Raw genomic sequence first — 23008 nt, forward strand, 5'->3', positions numbered from 1 at the left:
AAGCCCTTCATCTACCTATTGGTGTTGCCTCAGCATGTGTAACTCAAGAGCATTCATAAGATGAGGCATCCATCAAACAGCCCAGATACCCCTGAAGTGGCCCAATGGTATTGCCCACTTTGTAGCCACTTTATAATTCCAAGATCTGGGAACAGCATCCCACACAGTTTATAATCACCATCATCTGTTGACCTGAACTTAACAATAGCATCACTCTTCTGTGAGCCACTGTTAAACCTTCCATAACCCACCACTCCAGAAGTTTATTTTATTGTAAAATGAGCACATCTTTCCTGAAAGTTTAGCATCAGTTTCATTGTGTGTTCTGTGCAGGCGACGAAGCAACAGGTAGCCATTAGGATGCAGCAGGACAGCGTCTTTAAGCAAAACACCTTAAAAGTTTGGATACCACTGAGTAAAATTCATAATGAACAAAAGATCCAAGTACAATTTATTGTGTGTTCTTTCTCACTGCTTTACAACACTTTATGACTGAAACTAGTCTTAGACATTAGTGCATAAAAGTGAGTTCTTTTTTTAACAATGACTTGCCCTCACTTCTGAGTGAATTTTGTGAGCTCAAACCCCACTCCAGAGATTTGAGACCATCGTTGAGGATAACTTGCCAGGCCAGTACCGAGGTTGTGCTGCACTGTCAAACATATCCTCCTGCGGATTAGACATTAAACTACAGGAGAGTGCATCTGATCCCACTGCCCTCTTTGCAGAGGAATCAGCACATTTTTGTGGTTTGCTGGCTGAAGTCCACCCTTCAGCCATTACCTAAAAACAAACATCTGGTAATTCATTTCATTGCTGCTTCTGGGGGCTCATTGTCTGAAAATTGGCTGCCATGTTCACTCCAATTTAATGTGACCATACTTCAAAAGTACATCTTTGGCTGAAGAGCACTTCGGAATGCACTAAAGTTCTGATAGATAAGTGACAGATCTAACTTTTCTTTTCCTATTCCTTTCTGATAATTGAATTTGTGATATGTGTTTCCTTTTTTCATGATGTTTCCAGGGTGACTTTGCCCCCCAGAACATGATGAGAGCAATTTCACGGCAGGTCTGTGAGCAGCTGATGAACAGTGAGTATGACTGGCTTGGTTACTAAGGGAAACCTCAAGGTTGTTGCGACTAGAGTTGGAACTCTGTGGTGTTTCTGTTTCCATGCACTCGAGACAGCAATTAGCATTACCTGATCTACATTCTCATGTATCTGAGAGTGAGGTGGTGTAAAGAAAGCATTTCACATCATTTAGCCAATTACAATCATACTTTCCATCTTCAGAGCCACAGGACTGAAGTTCACTGTCCGTTGCCTGACACACCAGTCGGAGAATTTTGGCACACACCCGGGTTTTAGTTGTCCCTGTTCAATCTAGCTATTTCATTTTTGTAAACAGACGAAGCCTTCTCCTGTTAAGTGGTAAATAGTAGGGGATCAACATTTCAAATGCCAATTTTCTTCTGTGAACTTATATTTATCAATCGGTTTCCTTGGGGGAAGGGGTGGAGAGGGGAAGTTGACACAAACACTTATACAATCAAAAGAGTATGTAAAATGGACCATAAGTTTCTGAAACTGATATGTAGACCAAAAGAAGGTTCAGCTAAACTTGAGGACACTTCAATAATGCCGACATATCAAATATCTCCAGTGGTATTTAACGTGTTTTGTGAGTCCTTAGAGACAGGAGCAGGAAATGAGAACCTCCAACAATTGACCTCCCAGTAATGACAGATGGCATTCAGACATGCTATTCCCATTGTGGGCTCTTGCTGTGCATTAATTGGCAGCTGGATTTGCTTCGTTAAAACAGAGACTACACTTCAAAAGAACTCTGTTGGCTGTGGGGTGCTTTGGGACATTTTGAGGTCCTGGAAGGCTGTACAGAAATGTACGCCTTTCATCTATTCTTACTGCAAAGGTAAGTGCAGGAAGCATGCACTCAGAACTTGCAACAGATTAGGAATAAAGGAGGAATAAACTCATTGTGGAAATTCAGTCATAAAAGACTGAAAACAAAAATTGTTCATTCAATCATTATTTAGTTGAATGCCAATGATGGAGTTGTTTGTATGACAATCTTTGACTGAGGATATGGTAAAATATTTGCTGAAAATTCTTAATATCTAGTCATACAAATCCTGAGTAAGTGTAGACTAGATGGTTAATTCTACTGGATTTTACTTTGCCATAATCATCAATATGAGTGGTGATGTAGATATGTGTTATATTTAGATGTGTTTGTATATCTTTACACACATATATATAGAAAATGTATGTGTTCATATTTAGGTTTATCGCTAACTGGACAAAAGACATTCATAATCTTTTAAAAAATTATTTCAATTCTTGGACACTGGTTGTATGTGCATCTGCAATGGGATGATTAGGTAGTGAGTACAGCTCACAATATGGATGCTCTCATGACCAGCTTTCTCTTCAGATCTCCCCCATGCAGGCTCAAGTTTGCCAACTTCTCAAAGCTCCTAGCATGTTGCAAGGAAGTCCATATCCTGCTGAGATCAAAGAGCAGCAGCTGAATCACGTCACCTCACAATGATTTGCTTCTGTTCAGACAGATCAAAGATTTCCCAACATCACAGATTGGTAATGCTGCAGGAGAAGGCCATTCAGCCCTTTTTGTCTGCAGCTGCTCTCCAAATGGGTATCATTACTCGGTGCCAAACACTTGAACATTGTTTCTATTTAAATAACCAACCAATGACCTCTTAGATACTTGCCTTCATCACACTTCTGGGCAGCACATTGCAGACCTAAACCACTTGTTAAAATAAGAAGTGTTTTCTGACCTTGCATCTGTTTCAGATTACTTTAAATCTGAGCCCCTTGTTCATTGTCCTTGTGAAAGCAGCAACAGCTTCTTCCAATTCACTGTATCCAGACCTCTCATGATTTTGAAAAAACACATCATATCACCTCTTAGCTTTGTAAAGCTCCTTTTATTTCCTTTAGTTTTGAACTATGATTTAAAAAAAGGAAGATACTACTTTAAACCAAGTAGAGTGATCACTCAGGGGTGTTATTGCTAGACTATTAATCGAGAGACTCAGACAATGTCCTGGGACTAGATAAAAATATGGAATACCCAATAAAAAATCTGGAAATAAGAATGTAATGATGACCATGAAATTGTTGCAGTTTGTCAGGTAAAATTCACCTGGTTTGCTAATGTTCTTTAAGAATGAAAATCTTCCATCCTTACCCGGTCTAGCCTGCATGTGACTCCAGGCCCATAGGAATGTGGTTGACTCTTAACTGCCTTTTGGGCAATTAGAGAAGGGCAATAAACACTGGTCTAGCCACCAATACCCACAACACCTGAACAAATATGATGGCTCAATGGTTAGCACTGCTACCTCACACCATAAGGGATCTCAGTTCAATTCCAGCCTCGGACAACTGTCTGTATGGAGTTTGCACGTTCTCCCCATTTCTGAGTGGGTTTCTTCCCACAGTCTGAAGATGTGCAGTTTAGGAGGATTGACCATGCTAAATTGCCCATAGGGTCCAGGGATGTGTAGGTTAGATGGATTAGCCATGGGAAATACAAGGTGATAGGGTAGGGGGGGTGAGTCAGGGTGGGATACTCATCAGAAAGTTGATGTGGGCTTGTTGGGCTGAATGGAACACTGTAGGGATTTTATGAAGTAAAATTATGACTCTTAGCTAGTTCAGAGCATCATTGGCTAAAATTTAAGAGCATACCTGTTAGTCAAAATAATTTAATTTAGTTTACCTGAAGTATTTCATATTGGCTATTATCTGGCTGAAGATTGGTGTGAAAGCTTCAGCCTTATCTTTTGCACCGATGTGTTGAGCTCTTCCATTGTTGAGGATGGGAATATTTGTGGAGGTCCACCATCCACGATTGGATATGCCAGGACTGCAGAGATTAGATCTGATTTGTTAGTTGTGGGATTGCTTGATGTTGTCTATCACTTGCTACTTATGTTGTTTGGCATGCATGTGGTCCTGCTTGGTGGCTTCACCAGGTTGACACCTCATCTTCAGGTGTGCCTGGTGCTGCTCCTGGCATGCTCTCTTGCACTCTCCATTGAATCAGGCTTGATCTGCTGGCTTGATGGTAATGGTTGAGTAGGGGATATATCGGGCCATGAGGTTACAGACTGTGCTGGAGTACAATTTTGCTGCTGTTGATGGCCCACAGCACCCCATGGAGACCCAGTCCTGAATTGCTTGATTCGTTTGAAATCTGTCCTATTTAGCACGGTGATAGTGCCAACAACAAGACGAAGAGTATTATCATTGTGAAGGTGGGACTTTGTCTCCACAAGGACTGTGCGGTGGTTGCTCTTACCAATACTGTCATGGACAGATGCATCTGCAGCCAGCAGATTGGTAAGGATGAGGTTAGGTATGGTTTTCCCTCTTGGTGGTTCCCTCACCACGTGCTGCAGACCCAGTCTAGAAGCTCTGTCCTTTAGGACCTGACCAGCTCCATCAGTCGTACTGCTGCCGAGCCACTCTTGATGGTGACATTGAAATCCCCCACCCAGGGTACGTTTTTTTGTCCCTGCCATCCTCAGCACTTCCTCTAAGTGCTGTTCAACATTCATCAGCTGAGAGAGGATGGTACTTGGGAATCAGCAAGAGGTTTCTTTGTCCCTGTTAACCTGAAGCTACGAGACACATGGGGCCCAGAGTCAATGTTTAAGAAGCTCCCTCCTGATTGTATACCACTGTGCCACCACCTCTGCTGGGTCTGTCCTGCCAATGGGACAGGACATATCCAGGGATGGTATCATGGTGTCCGGAACCTTGTCAGGTATGATTCCATGAGTGTGAATATGTTGGACTATTGCTTTGTGAGTCTGGGTGAGACAGCTCTCCCAATGTTGGAACTAGACCCTAGACGTTAGTGATGCAGACTTTGCAGAGTTGACAGGGCTGTTTCTGCTGTTGTCTTTTCCAGTGCCTAGGTTAATGCATGCTGACCCATCCAGTTTCATTTTTTTGTTGAGACTTCATAGTGGCTTATATATTTCGAGGGCAGTTGAGGATAGTTGAGAGTCAACCCCATTACTGTGGGGCTGGAGTCACATATAGGCCAGACCAGATAAGGATCGCAGATTTCCTTCCCTAAACAGCATTAGTGAACTAGGTGGGTTTTCTGACAATTAACAACAGTTTCATGGCCATCAATAGATTCTTAATTCAAAGTTCCACCCTCTGCTGTTGTGGGATTCAAATCCAGGCCCCAGAAGATTAGCTAAGTTCTGGATTAATAGTCTAGTGACATTACCACCAGTCCATTGCCTCCCTATATGACGCGGAGAAAGTTCTTCACCCACAGAGTGGTGAGTCTGTTGGGATTCTCTGATATAGAAAATGTTTGAGGGCAAAATACTGAATGTTTTCAAGAAGGAGTTAGATATGGCTTGTAGAGTTAAAGGTTATGTGGAGAAAAACAGCAACAGGGTACTATTTGGATCGCCAGCCATGATCGTACTGAAGGGCAGAGCAGGCTCCTAAATTTCTCCAATTTAGGAGAAATTGGAAATACTCCTATTTCCAATCTTTAGTTATCAGTTGATGCTGTTCTGCCAGGAGGAAATCCAGAGAAAAACTGGTGAATGATACGTCCCTTCCTGACCTCTCCTGTATACTTCAAAGTGGGGCTCTGACATCACCAGTCTGTTCACTTCCAAGTATTACTGGTTTTCCCCCCGGGCCACAAGGTAAGGAAATGGCTGAGAGTCGTTCACAAAAGGTTGGATTAAAACACGGTGGAAACCTTAACTGCATTACTTACACAAAATTGTTCAGGCAGACAAGTATTTCTGGGTGTGGTCATTGCACCAAAAGATAGGAATATCAAATGCATAGCAAGTACGGAATGAAAAGTTAGCTGCTGGCTTGAGATAATGTTAACATTTATCTTCTAATTTGCAGACCATATGAGGAGAGTCAACTCATTGATAAACCAAATCCCTAACGGTTACTACTCGAACCGAGCTGTTCCTGGTCCACCTGGTCCACCTGGTTCACCAGGTAGTGCTGGACAAGTCGGAGAAACAGGACCCCCAGGCCCACCAGGTTTCCCAGGATCCCCTGGTGATCAAGGCCGAGCTGGTGAAAGAGGTAAGAGGCACCTCATCGGGAATTTGAAAATACATTTGCCAGACTTAAAGCCCCTTATAGATTTACAAACATGCATGTTATAGAAGGAAGAAACTGAGCCCATTACACCTGATCTTGGAAAAAGCTATTCAGCTCAATTACCTCCCCAGTCTTAGTCCATACAGCTGTAGGTTACAGCTCTTAAGATGCATAGTCAATTGCTATTTATATACAATGAGGGTTTTGATGCTGTATTCTTTCAAAACTAAAAATCACACAAGACCAGGTTATAGTCTGACAGATTTATTTGGAAGCACTAGCTTTCAGAGCGCTGCTCCTTCATCAGGTAGTTGTGGAGCAGGACCATAAGACACAGAATTTATAGCAAAAGAATGCAGTGTCATGCAACCAAATTGCTGTTAAGTCTTTCATCTTTTAGATTGGTGCACAAGTTCATTAATATGTAAATCCCAAAAATTCTTTCAAGTCACATTCTCAAGATAACTTAAGGTTTTATATCAAAAAAGGTGACATCTCAGCTTAAACAATGCATTAAAGGTATAACCTCATCTAATCTTTCAAGACCTAGTTCCTGACACTTAACAGCCTTGACATAAGAATATAAGAAATACAAGCAGGAGCGGACAATTCCCGCCTCAGGCAACTGTCTGTGTGGAGTTTGCACATTCTCCCCTTGTCTGCGTGGGTTTCCTCCGGGTGCTCCGGTTTCCTCCCACAGTCCAAAGATGTGCGGGTCAGGTGAATTGGCCATGCTAAATTGCCCGTAGTGTTAGGTAAGGGGTAAATGTAGGGTATGGGTGGGTTGCGCTTTGGCGGGTCGGTGTGGACGTGTTGGGCCGAAGGGCTTGTTTCCACACTGTAAGTAATCTAATTTGGCCCATCAAACCTGTTCCATCATTCAGTACGATCGTTGCCTTCACCTTCACCTTCACCTTCATTTTCCTGTCTGCTCCGCACATTCCTAGATTCCTAGGTAGGCCCAGAAGTTGTCTATCTCTGCGTAAAGGATTTCTCTTCATCTCCCCTCTGGTCCTCATGCCACTCACTTTAAATCTGACCTCTGACCTCTGAAGTCATAACCAAAACTGTATGCTGTAGTCTAGCTGCAACCGAAGGAGGTGTTTATAATATTCCAGCATAACCTCCTTTTAAAATCAATGATTCACTTCATGAGGAATATACCCCATCAGTGTTATTGACCTGACCTGATACCTTCAGAGGATAATGGAAATGCATTCCTTGGTCCATCTGTTTCTCTACATTTCTCATTTCTCATTTATCACTTGTTGTGTATTCAAGTTTGCATTCTTGAAATATATTATCTCACATTTTGCTGGATTAGAGTTCCATTTTTTTCCTTTCCTCCTGACTGCTCCACTGATATATTCCCACAGTTTTATTCCACAATATCAAACTACCTGGCCGATTTTTGTTTTAGCAGAAAAATTCTTAATTATGCCAACTATACTTAAGTCCGAATAGTTAGTATATCCCACAAAAAGCAGCACCAACTCTGAGCTCCATGAAAATACATCAGCAAATATTTCCCAGTTACAAAAGTGCCAGTCAATCTTTACCCTTCACTTCATGTTGCTGAGCCAATTTGGGATCCAGACCTGCCAACTTCCTGTGAATCCCACAGGTTTTTATTTTTGTGACCAATTTACCATGTGGGACCTTGTCAAAAGCTTTGCTAAATTGCCAGTAGACTGTCATTAACATGCCAATCTCATCAACATTCCTTGTTACCCACTCAAAAGCTTCAATCAAGTTAGGCAGACATGACCTTCCCTTAACAAATCCATGCAAAATACTGATTGTTCATCCTGGACTTGTCACAGAATAGAATCCCTATGGTGTGGAAGCAAGCTATTCAGCTCATCAAGTCTGCACTGACCCTCCATAGAGTATCCCACCCAGACTCACAACCCTATCCTTGTAACCCTGCATTTCCCATGGCTAATCCACCTAACCTGCACATCCTTTTGGACTATGGGAGGAAACCAGAGCTCCCCGAGGAAACCCATACAGACACAGGGAGAATGGGCAAACTTCACACAGGCATTTACCTGATGCTGGAATCGAACCTGGGTCCCTGGCACTGTGAGGCAGCAGTGCTAACTGCTGAACCACCTCTTGCCAACTTATTAAATGATAATTAATATTTTGTCCATCGCTGAGGTTAGGTTAATTCATCTTTCATTTATCACTCCTGGATCAGAGGTATGGGTATGATTAACATGACACCAGAGGCCTCAGTACCTTATTGACTAATGGAGGGCCATATGGCCCATTCCTGTTTAAAACCAGTTATACTGGTACATTCATTCTCTAGACAAACAACAGTGTTGGAAGTGGAGATAGTTGACCTGCTTTTGCTTACTTTTTAATTGCATTGTGAGTGAATCGTTTGAAGTTTCCTGTGTTTTAGCACACTCTCAATGGTACACCTTCTCCCCCCTTGACTAACAGGGAGCCCTGGAGAGAAAGGTGAACAAGGCAGTCCAGGCATTGGGAAACCAGGACAACGTGGCTTACCTGGACCTCCAGGTATGTTGTTTTATGTACAGGTCGTTCTGCCATAAGGCGCGTTTCATTGACACAAATTCGCTGTTACACGATTGACACATTGGAGACACTGCTTCCAAAAAGTGAACTTTTAAAATGAGCATTGACTGGAATGCGATTACATTGCCAGCACTTTAAGCGTTGCTTCTAAAGCACAATTTTTCTATAATGTGGGGCTGCACAAGAGTGCAACCATCACGCTATAGAAGGACCACCTGTATGTTTGGGTCCCAACATGTAAATCGCATGATGAAAAAGGTTGTGAAATCCTCAAAGTCTTTACTGTTTTCACACAAATTAAAACTCAAATAGAGTAAACCCTCTCCCCAGTGCCAGTATATTTTGGGTACCATTTTTAATTTGGCTGGCTGTGTAATAAATTGGATGTCTATTAAATGCAGCATTTTCTGATCCAAAATCAATTATTCCGAATGAGCTTTGGACAAATTCTCTCTGTCGTCATCTTTGTGCCAAATTGTGGCCAGGCAGCTCTTATTTCCTTTGGAAGAGATATCAAAAGCTCCTTCCCAAACATTCTGCCATGTGAACAATAAATCATAATTTATTCAAGGCAGAACCAAGTTGGCAGAACTTTGTTTGTTCTTCGTTTTGCCACAAGCTTGTTTTGTTGCCCCCATTTACACGCAGCAGTGACTGGGAAATCGATTCTTAATTCCGGAAAACAATTGCGATTTGCAAATTCTTGAAGGGCTTTTGCCCGAAATGTCAATTTCGCTGCACTTTGGATTCTGCATGAACTGCTGTGCTCTTCCAGCACCACGAATCCAAATTCCAGAAGATGTCCCGTTTTTGCCTCCTTCCTTGATAGAATTCTACTACTGGCACAAGGACTCAGCTAGGGTGCAAAGTGCTGGTTCCTGATGAGCAGTAATTAGCAGAAAACTGAATTATATGATGTCCCAGGAGTACTAAAAGTTTCTTCTGTTGAGAAACACAAAATGTGCAGTGCACGTAGGTTGCAAAGTCCTCAGCAATAGAGGTTGAGTTGTTTGGTTATCCATGACTTGGCTCATTCCAACACAAACATTACATCAGCCACTCATGGGTCAGAGGGAAGCAAAGGTGCTACCTTGTTTAATTTATTTAAGGTGGGTTATCCCCTGAGGTAGCCATAGTTCATAATTTTAAAAAAAAGCAAAGCCATGCATTTTTCTGTGTAGCCTCCTACCCACAGGCGAATGGTTCAATCGTTAAATAGGAGTCAAATGCTCATGGAAAACTTTTAAAAAATGAAGTGAATAATGACTCATTTTTCATTTCAATTGTCAGAATTTTAATTTACAGTAGCAAGATAAAAGGGAGACCCCGTGAGGTTGGGAATGGGAGTGTTTAGTTTTGTGGCTTTGTTTACAACAAATGTGGAAATGTGCAGGTAACTGCTCTTGAATTACATGAAAACAGTCTGGACAGCATGGGGAACAGTTGCCAGTAAGGTTTGGGGTTAGATATGAGTTTTCCAAGTTAATGAACAGAGAGAAGGGTAAAAGCACAAGTCATTTAAAACTACTATTCTTGTAATGGGCAGGTGTAAGAGATTTCATTCTCCCTTCCAAATTGATTTAACGTGTGGTGAGAACAAAGTGGCAAGGAATAACTTTTTCACGCAGCGAGTAATTAGGGTCTGGATTTGATCGGATTTATTATTGTCACATGTACCTCAGTGCAGTGAAAGGTTTTGTTCTGTGTGCAGTACAGGTGCATCATACCATACAAAGACACAAAGATCTTAGGGTGATTGAACTGACCGAAAGAAATGTGAGAGTAAGATCTGTAGTAGAGAGCTCACAAAGAGTCATAAAGTCATCGTATCAGAGCTACCTTGAATCCATGTAAATGCACGTCCTGGGAATGTGGTGGGGCCAAATTGAGGCATTTATCAGGGCTTTGGATGATTATTTAGATAGAAATTGTGTGAGGTGCATGTAATCTGAACAAATAGAAATCTGGGTAATTTACTAGTGTTAGTTAGTCAGTGAAAATTGCCACAGGTGATTTCTTGATGGGAAAAGCCATCCATCGAACATCCGTTGATCAAACAACCGGATTATAAAAATGAAAGAAGAAAGCTGAAATAACTCCGCAGAGGCTGGTATCCTGTCACCAAGTCACTCTTTTATTTACACAGTCCTTGACCTTCATACTGCTCCTTCAGAGCCAGCTCTCCACGTGCCAGAATCTCAGACACTCTCCTTTATTTATTTTTCTCCTGTACTTTTCTTTTTCCCCCACACTACCGCCTAACTGCGGTAGTACTAATTTTTTCCTTAACACCCGTATTGTGTGTGTGCAGGTGTGAGACACAGTGAAAGACACAAGGTGCACGAATCTTTATTCAAATTTCCACCACCAGGAAGAAAGGAAACACCCGAGTGGCCAGTGACAAGCAGTGCCCTTCACATCAAAGGGCAATGCTGTGTGACCAAACAGTGAAGAGGAGGGCAGGGATTAAATCAAAATAGAGTTGGAGGGGGAAATAATGCACTCCACTCCCTGCGGTGCCCACCTCTCCCTGAACAACTCCAGGGTTTCGGTGGACACCGCGTGCTCTTTTCCAAAGACACCCGGGCTCTAACGTAACCAAGGAAGAGGGGCAAGCACTCTCCACGGCCCGTTGCCTGGACCTAAGACACTCCCCTTTAACTTGTCAGCTAGGACTCCCTGATTGGAGCAGATTAACAGCCCTAATCAGGGAACTCAAATTCTATGTAGTCCAGCTGGCAGAATTCATTGCAATGACTACGGAAACACAAAAGAAAAGAAAAAGGTGTGCAGACTGGTCGCTGAACAATGAAACGCCCCCCTCCCCCACCCCGCTCTGATGCAGGCACATGGGCCCAATGGCCTCAATCGGCACAGGAACAGTTCTGTAAAGTTATGAAATTAGTTGTCTTTTCAGTGAGGATAGAAGATGGTTTATTTCTGTAACCTGTGATGATAAGGGTATCCCTGATGCTGTAATTATTGCTCAATGGATGGATTATGGCTTTGATACAGGATATTGCATATCCTTTCTGTGACCTATCGATAAGTTCACAACCCATTGGAGGGACCTTGCACTTCTATTTTAGAGAATGGCAGATTGAAGTGACACAGCGGCTGTGTGTGTGCTATCATTTGTTTAGTGTATTTGTATGTGTGTGTGTGTGTGTTGTGTGTTTGTGTGTGTACGTATATATTCACGTGGTGCTGGAAAATCACAGCAGGTTAGGCAGCCTAAGGACCTGTGCCTAAAACATTGGCTCTCCTGCTTTTCAGATGCTGCCTGACCTGTTGTGCTTTTCCAGCACCACATTTTTCGACTCTGACTCTCCAACATCTGCAGTCTTCACTATATTCATAGTCCTGCCCTGTGTGATTGTACATGCCTGCATGTTTGTGTTAAGAAGTGCATGGTACCCAATTCATCTTCCCATAGTGCAGTGTCTAGCAGCAGACCCTCAGGGTGAGTTTCACCTGGCTGTTTGGGACCAAGGTGAATGAGTCAGCAATTTTCTCAGAATGAGCTGGCATGGTGGATTGTCAGCTGGTTCTTGTGCCCATGCCGTTTTGGATCAGGTTTCCCCAGGGTGAGATGGGATTGGGGAGGGGGGCAAACAATGGGTGGATGCCCCCACATAAATCTGAAGTAGACACTTGAACTAATTAAATGTCCAATGAGACCAACTGTGACTGATGCTCTCCAGTTGGCATGCTGAAAGCCCAGAGAATGACAGGAGTAGGAGTGCTCCATTATTGAAGTTAAGTAACCATTTCATATAATAGAGTCACTGGTGGATGTAGTCAGTTTTTACTTTAAAAGGATTGATCCTTCACAGGGCATTTCCAATGTGCAACCCTCAGGGGTAGCAGCCATCTCAAAGGCTAGTCCTTTAGAGCTCGAAATCCTCCTCAACTTCCACAGCCATCCCACCTGCCTCGCTATTCCATACTGAATGGCCCCATGTATCACAGGCCAGCTATCGTTGACCTTTTCTCCAAGGTCAATTTGTGTAAAAAGTGCTGAGTTGGGAATCAGAAATACTCCTCACACCGAGTGACTGACTCAAAGATGAAAGTCCAACTCAGTCTCCAGGCTGATCTACGAGGAAAGGTTGAGTTTGTTTTTTTTTGGTGGGGGAAGGAGCAATGTTTCTGGAGAGGTGATAGAAAACAAAATGGATGGGAAATAAAATGTCTCCTATTGGAAAGATTTGTTAAACTTGAAAAGTTTCAGAGAGATTAACAAGAATGTTGCCACGGTTGGAAGGCTGGAGCTGTAGGGAGGAGGCTAAATAGGCTGGGGCTGTTTTCCCTGGAGTGTCGAAGGCTGAGACGTGACCTTATAGAGGGGCACATATGGGTAAATAGACAAGGTCTTTTCCCAGGGTAGGGGAGTCCAAAACTAGAGGGCATAGGTTCAGGGTGAGAGAGGAACGATATAAATCGGTCATAAGGGGCAACATTTTTACTCAGAGGATGTTGCGTGAATGGAATGAGCTGCCAGGGGAAGTGGTGAAAGTTGGTATGATGACAACATTTCAAAAGCATCTGGTTGGGTATATGAATAGGAATATGGGCCAAATGGGACTAGATTTGGTCAGGATATCTGGTCAGCATAAACGAGTTTGACCAAAGGGTCTGTTTCTGTGCTGTACATCTCTATGACTCTATAAACAGAAGCTTGATGGAAGGATTGTTCTAATCTTCAGAGGGTCAGAGGCTGAGGGGTGACCTTATAGAGGTCTAAAAGATCACGAGGAGCATGGATAGGGTGAATAGCCAAGGTCTTTTCCCTGTTGTGGGGGAGTCCAAAACTAGGGGATACAGGTTTAAGGTGAAAGAGGAAAGATTTAAAAGGGACTTAAGGGATAACGTTTTCATGCAGAGGGTGGTGTGTATATGGAATGAGCTGTCAGAGGAAGCAGTGGAGGCTGGTACAACTACAACATTTAAAAAGTGTCTGTTTGGATATATGAATAGGAAGGGTTTAGAGGGTTATGGGCCAAGTGCTGGCAAATAGGACTAGATTAATTCAGTCGATGTGGACAAGTTGGACCGACAGGTCTGTTTCCGTGCTGTACATCTCTATGACTCAATGACTCTCTGCATTTAATCCTAGGCCCACCAGGACAATCAAGAACTGGTCCCACAGGTCCTCCAGGTCCAAGGGGGCCAATTGGACCACCAGGTCGTCCAGGGCGATATGGGTCTCGGGGTCCAGCTGGTCCACCTGGTTACTGTGATTCCTCGATGTGTGCAGGCATTCCCTACAATGGATATCCAGGTAGGTTGCAACCGACAGAATTAGTGCAACAATTGTGATGGGTTTTTAAAGTCGGTAAGCGATTGACATCAGGCAATATTCTTTAAAACCTTTAAACACGGCTGATTTGGGTGAAATTATTTTTAACTGCTTTTATAACTATTCTATAAACAATCTTTTAAAAGAAATTTAACACGATCAATTAACTTGAATTAAACTGAGGCACTAAAATCTAATGAGCTTCTTATATAATTTGTAAACTAACCACTCGGTAGGCAAGTAAAGAGTTTACACCTCAGTAAACTGGAGAATGGTCAGTCGACCATTCTGTCCTGTACCTTGCAATGCATGAGACCTAACCCCAGGCAAGAGATTAAAGAGAACAAGAGAAGCATCCATTGCAAAGATTTATAAGGCTGTGACTTTTCTTTCTTTAAACTTATGGAGTGGCAGGAACATTTGCTAAATGATCCAATGGCTGATATAAATTTGACTATTATTTTTAAAAAGCATCTAAACTAGGAAGTAACAAAGTAACATAGTAGGTTACCACAAGGTAGTGGTGAAATGTATTCTTGGTTAGTCATCGTGTTTAAGGAAGCTAATCCAAAATGATTGTCTCCTGGTAGAGAGGAGTGTTCAGTAAGGTGTATCACCTGCCTATTTGGGCTGTTAGTCATTGAGATTTGGTGAAGAGGTTATGGGAGCAGTGTTCATGAAGCTGGATGACAGTGAGTGTAATAGAAATCCACATGATCTCAGGAACATGAGTGGAAAGACCAGGTCAGGAGGAGGAGAATCGACCACAACCCACAGCACAGTCCCAGTCGCAATTCTTGGATTCTTGCAGCTGATACCCTGAAAACTCGAACAAAATACAAGCTGTCACCTTAGCTTTTGAGAAACAAATAGTGATCTGGCTAATTTCTGTCAATTAGTAAAGCTACCCACCACTCCAGCGCACTTGACTATAATTTCACTTGGCAGAAGTTCCTAACCTTTATAAATCACTACTTCGACCTCATTTGGAGTATAGCATTTAATTTTAGGCACCACTATATAGAAGAGGTGTCATGGCTTTGGAAGGGGTACAGAGGAGATTTACTGATATGGTTCCAGGGATCATAGTAAAGTGCAAACACTGGAGAAACTGTAATTGTTCTCCATCCAGATTCACGAGAGATGTTTGAAATTGTGTGTGAAATCTAGGAAATAAGGTAAAACTGTTTCCTTTGCTGACAGGAAGAATTAGCACAGAGCATAAGTTTAGATATTTCCCCAAAGGAAAAGGAAGGAAATAAGGAAAGCTTGCTCTTTATGCAAAGAGTTGTTCTGACCTGGAAGGCACCACCTGAAGGTGGTGGAAGTGGATTCAATCATAATTTCCAAGAGAGAATTGGAAAAATGATTTGCAGGTCAACAGGGAAATAGTGGGATAATTGACCAGCCCTATCAAAAAATCAGCACAGGCATGATAGCCCAAATGGTTTTTATTGTACTGTGTGATTCTGACATTTTGCTCAGTTGAATTGTCAACACAGAGGCTTAAGGGGTATAAGTAATAGGAGGCCATTTGGCCCCTTGAGCCTGCTGTATCATTCATTCAGATAATAGTTGATCTTCTAATTCAACCCCACCTTCATACACTATTCCTACATCTTCGATTGCCTTAATATCCACAAATCTCTTGACCTCTGACTTAAGCTCACCAACTGATTGAGCATCCCTAGGTTTCTAGGACAGAACCCTTTGAGTGAGGACATTTGTCCCCTTCCCAGTTCTAAATGGGCCACCCTTCATCTGTGATCATGATCCCTTGTGCTACCTTCCCCACCCAGGAGAAATATTTTCTCCGCTTCTAATTGGTTAACACCATATGAATTTTGCATGTTTCAATGATAACTTCTAACTGTCTGACCTATTCTTCTCAATTTCTCTGAACAGCTGATTTCATCCCAGAAATCAGTCCTTCTGAGGATTCCTTCAGTATAAGGAGAGAGGAATTGTACACAGCACCACGTATAATTTCACCACGACCCTATATTCTTGCAATAAGACCTTTTGCCTTGTACTCCCAACTGTGTGTTTGCTTTCCTAATTGTTTCCTGCCTGGATTAATTCGTAGTTCTGGGCTTGCACCTGTGGTTCTTACAACTTCAGTCATTACAACTGCTGGCTAAACCCACGTGCAAAGATACAAAAAGCAAAGTTTGGGTGGAGTAATGTTTGCAAGCAGACGAAACTTGATTCAATAGCACATGATCAGATATCATCACATGACTATAGGGACAGGAGTAGGCCATTCAGCCCATTGAGCCTTCTCCACCATTCAATACAAGCTGTTCAAACATTTATCCACTCCATCCCTATAACCCTGTACAGCACCATTAATCAGAAATCTATCAATCTCAAGATTAAACAAACTCAAAGGCAGCCCTCCAAAGCCATAAATTCCAAAGATCCACAATCCTCTGAGTTAAATACTTAGCTCTTATCTCCAACCTAAGTGCTCCCTGCCCCCGCATTATCTATAAACGGTGCTCCCGGGTTTTAGGCTTCCCAACCAGGGAAAATATCTTACTTGCATTTACCCCTTTAAGTCAAGTTAAATTGCCATAGTCTTACCAGACTTTCTGCTCTCTCATTAGACAGAAATGACTAGTGGTGGTTTAATCTGAGGGTGACAATACCTCAGGTGAGGGGAGAGGTTGAGAAGGAGAGTCCTTCATGGTATCTGCAGCTGGTGTGGGACTGAAGCCAGGCATCACAAACCAACCATCCAGCCAACTGAGCTAAATCAGCCTCCATCTCTTTTATGTATATTAACAAACAATAGGCATAAGTCCAATCTCAAAGCTAAGAGAGAGGGAGCCCTGAAAGGGAAACACCAATGTAGTGAGACATGTCTGAGAGATACTGAAAACGACCCCACAGATTTTGGCTTATTGTCTAGCAAAAATGTCATTAGCTCAAATCCAAGGAGACCAATCTCTTCAGAACATTGATAGGCTATTTGTTAACTAAATGCAATAAAGTGTGATCATGAATGAAATTTTATTTTCTTTGCTAAGAAAGAAAAATAATATTTCAACAGTAATATATTTTAAACTTCATTATTAAACAGCCTTGGTTGGCTTGAAGTATTTTACTAAAATATAAGTATTATTAAACATAAATCTAGCCTCACAAGAGACTGTACTGATCATTAAAAACTTATGAAAAATAAAAGTTTTCCAAAGTTTCTCTTCTTTTGAGGAAGGAGATGGATCACCTGTTACTTTGGACAATTTAACTTGTATTGCATGTTTAAAAAAAGATAATTACCTTTAAACCCAATATGATCTCAGTATTCCTTTTTATTTCTGGCCAGCAGAAGGCAAGGGAAAGTGTTGAGATTTTTAAGGAGTGCCATCTTCTTAAAATTAAATACTTGAAAACTTTGTTAATGGAGAAATCTCTTGCACAGCAACAAATTGTATTAACACTGGTGTAATGACACATTTCTTCCTCTTTTTTGAAGCACCTTATTCCCCAAAGTTACCCAATTGAAAAATTGCACAAAAAGGTTTGCTTGAAGAAATATATCTTTACTACACCTTCTCAATATTTACAATGTTAAGATTAGCACATATAGAGCAGTCTGTAGCTAAACACAAAAACATTTGTTTCAATGAAGTACTTCTTAAAGAAAGCCAGATGTATAACCCAGAAGAATTCAGCATATAAACCTCCTCCATTAGCTGGAGGGTGTAAAACCAGATTTTAATCCATCAGTGTAACTTCTTGCATTGATTACTGTAAGCAGAATATTCCCCTTAGACCCTATCCCATATCAAGAACTTTTCGTGGGATTTTACTGGTTATCTGGATATTTCTTGGAAACTAAAGCCTGGAAGCATTCCTTGCAAAAATAACATTGTTGTCCCTTTTCAGCGGGTAAACTATTATATCTTTGTAGCTGCCTAGGTCTATTGCTTGGATAGCAATGTGGGACCAGGTTAATTGTAAAGAGTGATCCAGAAGGCATTGCACATCTTTGTAAGGCATCCTGCAAATCTATCCTTAAATATATCCAATGCATATCCTGCCTGCCAGCTGCATTACTGTTCTTGTCTTTCAATTCTCTATCACTGTTATGAACCAATACATTCAAATTATTGGTAATTGTACCAGTTTTCTTGCGACTGACTTGGTTCATGTCTCAAAATTTTGAATTTTCGTCAAACTTTCAGAAACCAGGAGCAAATAATCCCAGTAAAGTTTATGCAGCCTAACAAGTGAATTGAAAGCAGCCAATAGAAATGAATCCTCTTCCAACCAACTCAGTATATGTAGGGTAGCCTAATTTCCATCAGTTCCCCTTCAGTCATCAATCTCATTGTGCAGTTTCTAATCATCCATCAAATCCATACCTACGACTTGTTTTTACTCACCAATCCAACGCCCAGAGCTTCACCTCCCTCAACAACCCAATGTAAGCTTTCCATTCCTCTCCAAGATCTCTGAGCTGAAGCTCCCCTTCCCTTCTGTTACACGGCTATTAATCCCCGAGTGATCCATTATATATATGACCTCCTAACTCAGCACTGCAGCATTTCAGGTCAAATTGTTGCTGGAACTAAGCTCTGCTCAAATCACAGAGAAAGCTGGCTCTGAATAAAAGGAACAAACAATTTGTTGCAATTATAAAAGAGCTTTGCAGCTACTGGCTGATCTCTAAATAGATGCATTATGTTTGTAATCAATCTTATAACCATTTTTTAACCAAAATTAACGAAGTATAAAACTCTCAATCTGATTATAAAAAAAGCTAAAGGAACTAAAAGAAATGTTAATATTTAGCTATAACTTAAGACTATAAAGTCCAATTTACTTTATAATTTCGGGCAAAAATAATGTTTTCGCCTGTCGTCAATAGTTCAAATATACTGCTTTAAAAGCAATTGCAATTAAAGTATTGACAAAGCGAACTTTAATATTCTTAGTGCTCTGATGCTAGTGACCTTGCGTTCTACCCCGATTTGTATTGATGGAAGACAAACTGTTTGTTTGAAAGTAGCTATTATGTCACAAGACTGACTAGAATTTAGCACCAACCAGAATGTCAAAAAATCTGGGCAGTCCAGATATGTTAACAGTCTAACTGTTGTGATGTTATGTGTTTGATTTTTGTTCTGAGTAATTAAAAACAAAACAGAAATAGCTCATTTATTCTCCACTGCAGAAAAAAAAACAAAAATATATAGCAATTTTTCCCAAAACTAACAACATTCTTAACCTGTTTCAGGTTCCGGATAAATTTTACTAGGTTACCCATGATGTTCACAAAAACCGAAAAGCCCTGTTTCTGAAATATTTGTTCCCGAGCTTAATAAGAAATGAGCCTTTTTGGAAAATTCACCAGGAGTTGATTTAACGAACTCTGTTGACCATCAGTTCTTCGTAAGGAGACAGAAAGACACACCTACTAAACTAAGAGAGTTTGCAGTTTCTATATATGAAACAGACGTCAGATGCCTGTCCTTTTAAGGCTGTTTCATCGTGAAGCAAAAAAAAAGTCTCACTCATGAACAAGGCTTAAACTTACTACTAACCTTGTGGAGATACACCATTTTACAAACTACAGCTACAAAACAAAACACAGACTTTTTAGCCTGGAATGTTCAAATTACTTTGTCGTATTGTTTCTGTAAATAACTAATTGCGGCACCGCAAAGGTTCGAACTGAATTACAACCCACACCAGCTGTAACATCTAGTAAACCGGCTTCTGCGTTCGGGCCTGCTGCTTGCTACTTGCTTTAGATAGGAACCGCCCATCTGAAACTGTACTAGAACACTGAGAATACCCTACAAATGTCAAAGGAAAAAGTAGAGTTAAAACCAGTCTCAGCTGCAAGATGGGTGATGGCAAATTGGCAGTCTGTTCTATGCCCTGGCTGAATTTCTTATCCAACGGAATGGAAAATTAGGCAGAGTGTAAAACTGGCTTAAAATTCACTATTATCCATCTTGTGCTGTTGGAAGAGACTGACTTCAATCCCAAAACATTTCAGTGGTGGGACATTAGGAAAAATGATTTCTGTTTCAGGCTTCTTGAACTTCGCAATGCAAATTATTTCTTTCGGAAGTATTGATCAGCTAGAAAGAACATAGGTTTTGTGCAATCATGCATGATTGGCAGAAGGAATACCATGTGGCATAACTGTTGTGGCATTCCACCTGGACAGAAGCTTGTAGTACAGGAGCAGCACCACAAATTTTGAGCATTCACAGTCACAAGTAAGCATGGGTTGGAATTTCAGCTCTGCCTTTGACCTGTGCTCCCTCTGCCAGCATTTGATTAGTGAATTCGAAACTTAAGTTTTAGCAGTGCACCCACCATTGCTTTTCACTTTGTTTCCCCTTCTCTCTTGCGTTTCTATGTTTGCTGACACTTATTTTTGTCTGCTCTTTCCATTTTACTATTGTGGTCTTCAGTTAAAACTGTAATCGCCATTGAATGATTCTCTTTCATGTTATTGTTTTGAAGTTAATGGGTAATTTTTAACAGCCATGGGCAGTTCAAATCGTAGTGTTCTGTATTAGTAATGATCAGGCTGAGAAATTCATATGACATACATTTTAACATTCGGCTCAGCAACTTTGTTAAAGCAGCCCCTTACTACAATAGCACAGCATGATTTCGACTGCCCTGTCACTACATAGTGTTGATTATACATTCTGTGCAATTATTGCTTCTTTTGTTCCAACAAAAAAAATCTCTTCTTGTTTTTATAAATATTAATAACGATTGAAAAGAAAGCAATTTTACCCACCCCACTACTTTGTTAGAAAATAGTATAATTGAGCAAAAGCCTCATTTCCAGATGAATGTGCCTACAAATATATATATGTAAAATGTATATGTTATAAGAATTTAACTTGCCTATGACATGTCAAATGCATGTCTAAACAAGAGCATTGGTGATTGCCAAATATAGTGTTTGTTATATTAGACCCATATTTCCAACCAGGACCATACGAACCGCAACCTTATCGACCAGAAACCCATGTTGTACCCATAGAAAGGGAAGAGGAAGAAGACCAAATTGAAACTGAAATTCAGTCGCCTGGATTTAGCCGAGCCTATTCATGAGGAACGACCATCATTTATCCAATACCAAAAACAGGGGAGGGCATGGAGTGGTTTTATATGAACTAAAATTTCAATCTTTCTTTTGTTGCGGCATTCACATCTGCAGATCATCTCTGTGCTTTTAAATTTGAGCAAACCTGTGTTAGTTTGACTTGTAACCACTTAATTTTGGTGTTGGCTATGACCAGTAAAAGATAACTCTATTCTCATTCCAGCCACAGCACAAGGATGCTCCTTTTCAACTTACATTTCTTTTAATGTTACTGAACAAATAATGAGAGCTCTTCCTTATCTATACCTCTTGTAATTGTAATGGTGCACTGGGGAATAGCAAAAGTCAGAAACTTCCAATTGCAAAGAGTTGGGATATCATACAGGGAGACAACTGTCCATCCCAGCCCTGTGCCCTGCACAAACTGCATTTACATCTTTGCAAGAAATACTAAGCAGCAATAACTTTTCTTAACATTGACAATCAAGCTAATTTTTTACCCTGCCCCCTTCCCTACGAATGTTTGAAAGCCAGGACTCTTGCACATGTGACTGATGCAAAATGAACCTAACGCCTGTGTAATCTCAATCTGTCACTTTCCACTGTTGTGTATATGCTTCTATGTAGTAACTCACCTGTTCTGTTGGTCTCAACCTGCAGAGATTGGTTTTAACTGTGCCTCTGTTCACTTTATTTACACTGCGCTAAAAAAAAACAAAAAAATCCTATAATCAATATTTTTTTCAAAATAGAAAAAAAACAAAAAAAAATGCCCACATTGATCCACACCATAGACAGTCTCCTACCCTTCCTCCTAATGGCACTCAATACTCACCCTTCACAATGGTTACTCTGCAACTTTATCCCATGTTAGCATTTCAAATGCTATTTAAATACGACAAGCTTGTCTACTACATTCCAATTATATAGTTTATCTGTATTTTCAGTTATAATCCTATTAGGAATATGTTACTTTATCTTACAAGTGTATCAGCTGGTTAAATCAAGAATTAGGTGCAACACACTCTTAAAACAAATACTGCTTAAAATCATTGTACCTACCAATACAGTACTTAACACTGCTTATAACTTTTTTTTACATTAAAACTTTAAATATAAATGTGCTGGTTCTCAGCAGATCTGTTACAAAGGGTGGTGGAAATGCATGTCTGTGATGTATATTTAGTATGGAACCTTTACCAGAATATAGTGTTTTCAGAAACTCGAATGCAGTTGGAATCTGTTTGCAAGACTATGGATATAGAATTGCTGCTTCATATTTGTAACTGCAGATTGTGAATTTCACAGCCTAAATTTCCTATTTATTTCTGAAATGAAAGAGGCATTTTTCAATAAAACTACTGAAATTAAACCAAACTCTCTGTCTTCATTTAGCCAATGACATTTTTATTTTACTTCGAGTGATACCAGGAATGATGTGTTTCAGTTATGTATACAGCCTAGAGAAAAAAAATGAGTAAGTGAATGATATGATGGAGGTGTTCAATATTACAGTGACTAAATAAGGAGAAAATATTTTCACTGATAAGAGTGGTAGAAGAACCGCAGGCAACATTTTATGCTCACAAATCATAAAATCTCTGCAGCGCAAACACAGGCCAATTGGCCAAACTTGTCCACACCGACCCTCTGAAGAGTATCCACCCAGACCCATTCCCCTACCTCTATTACTTTACATTTCCCCTGAATAATGCTCCTAAGCTACATATCCCAGAACACTATGGGCAATTTCCCTTGGACAATTCACCTAACCTGCACATCTTTGGACTGTGGTGGGAAACCCATGCAGACACGGGGAGAATGTGCAATCTCCACACAGACAGTCACCTGAGGCTGGAATTGAACCTGGGTCCCTGTGAGGCAGCAATGCTAACGACTCGTCCACCGTG

At 40.9% G+C, this 23008-nt stretch overlaps 1 protein-coding gene across 1 annotated transcript in view; it reads left to right on the forward strand.

Annotated features, from left to right (window-relative positions):
• Positions 1-22475, forward strand: part of col12a1a (collagen, type XII, alpha 1a) — a 270018-nt gene extending 247543 nt beyond the window's left edge. Inside the window, exons 61-65 of the mRNA XM_060831214.1 lie at positions 1027-1093; positions 5950-6138; positions 8611-8688; positions 13826-13990; positions 20967-22475. Of these exons, the coding sequence (XP_060687197.1) occupies positions 1027-1093; positions 5950-6138; positions 8611-8688; positions 13826-13990; positions 20967-21106 (639 nt within the window). The 3' untranslated portion in view covers positions 21107-22475. The remainder of the gene's footprint in view (positions 1-1026; positions 1094-5949; positions 6139-8610; positions 8689-13825; positions 13991-20966) is intronic.
• Positions 22476-23008: the final 533 nt, after the last annotated feature.

The sequence above is a fragment of the Hemiscyllium ocellatum genome, chromosome 10 (assembly GCF_020745735.1).
Source record: "Hemiscyllium ocellatum isolate sHemOce1 chromosome 10, sHemOce1.pat.X.cur, whole genome shotgun sequence".
NCBI lineage: Eukaryota > Metazoa > Chordata > Chondrichthyes > Orectolobiformes > Hemiscylliidae > Hemiscyllium > Hemiscyllium ocellatum.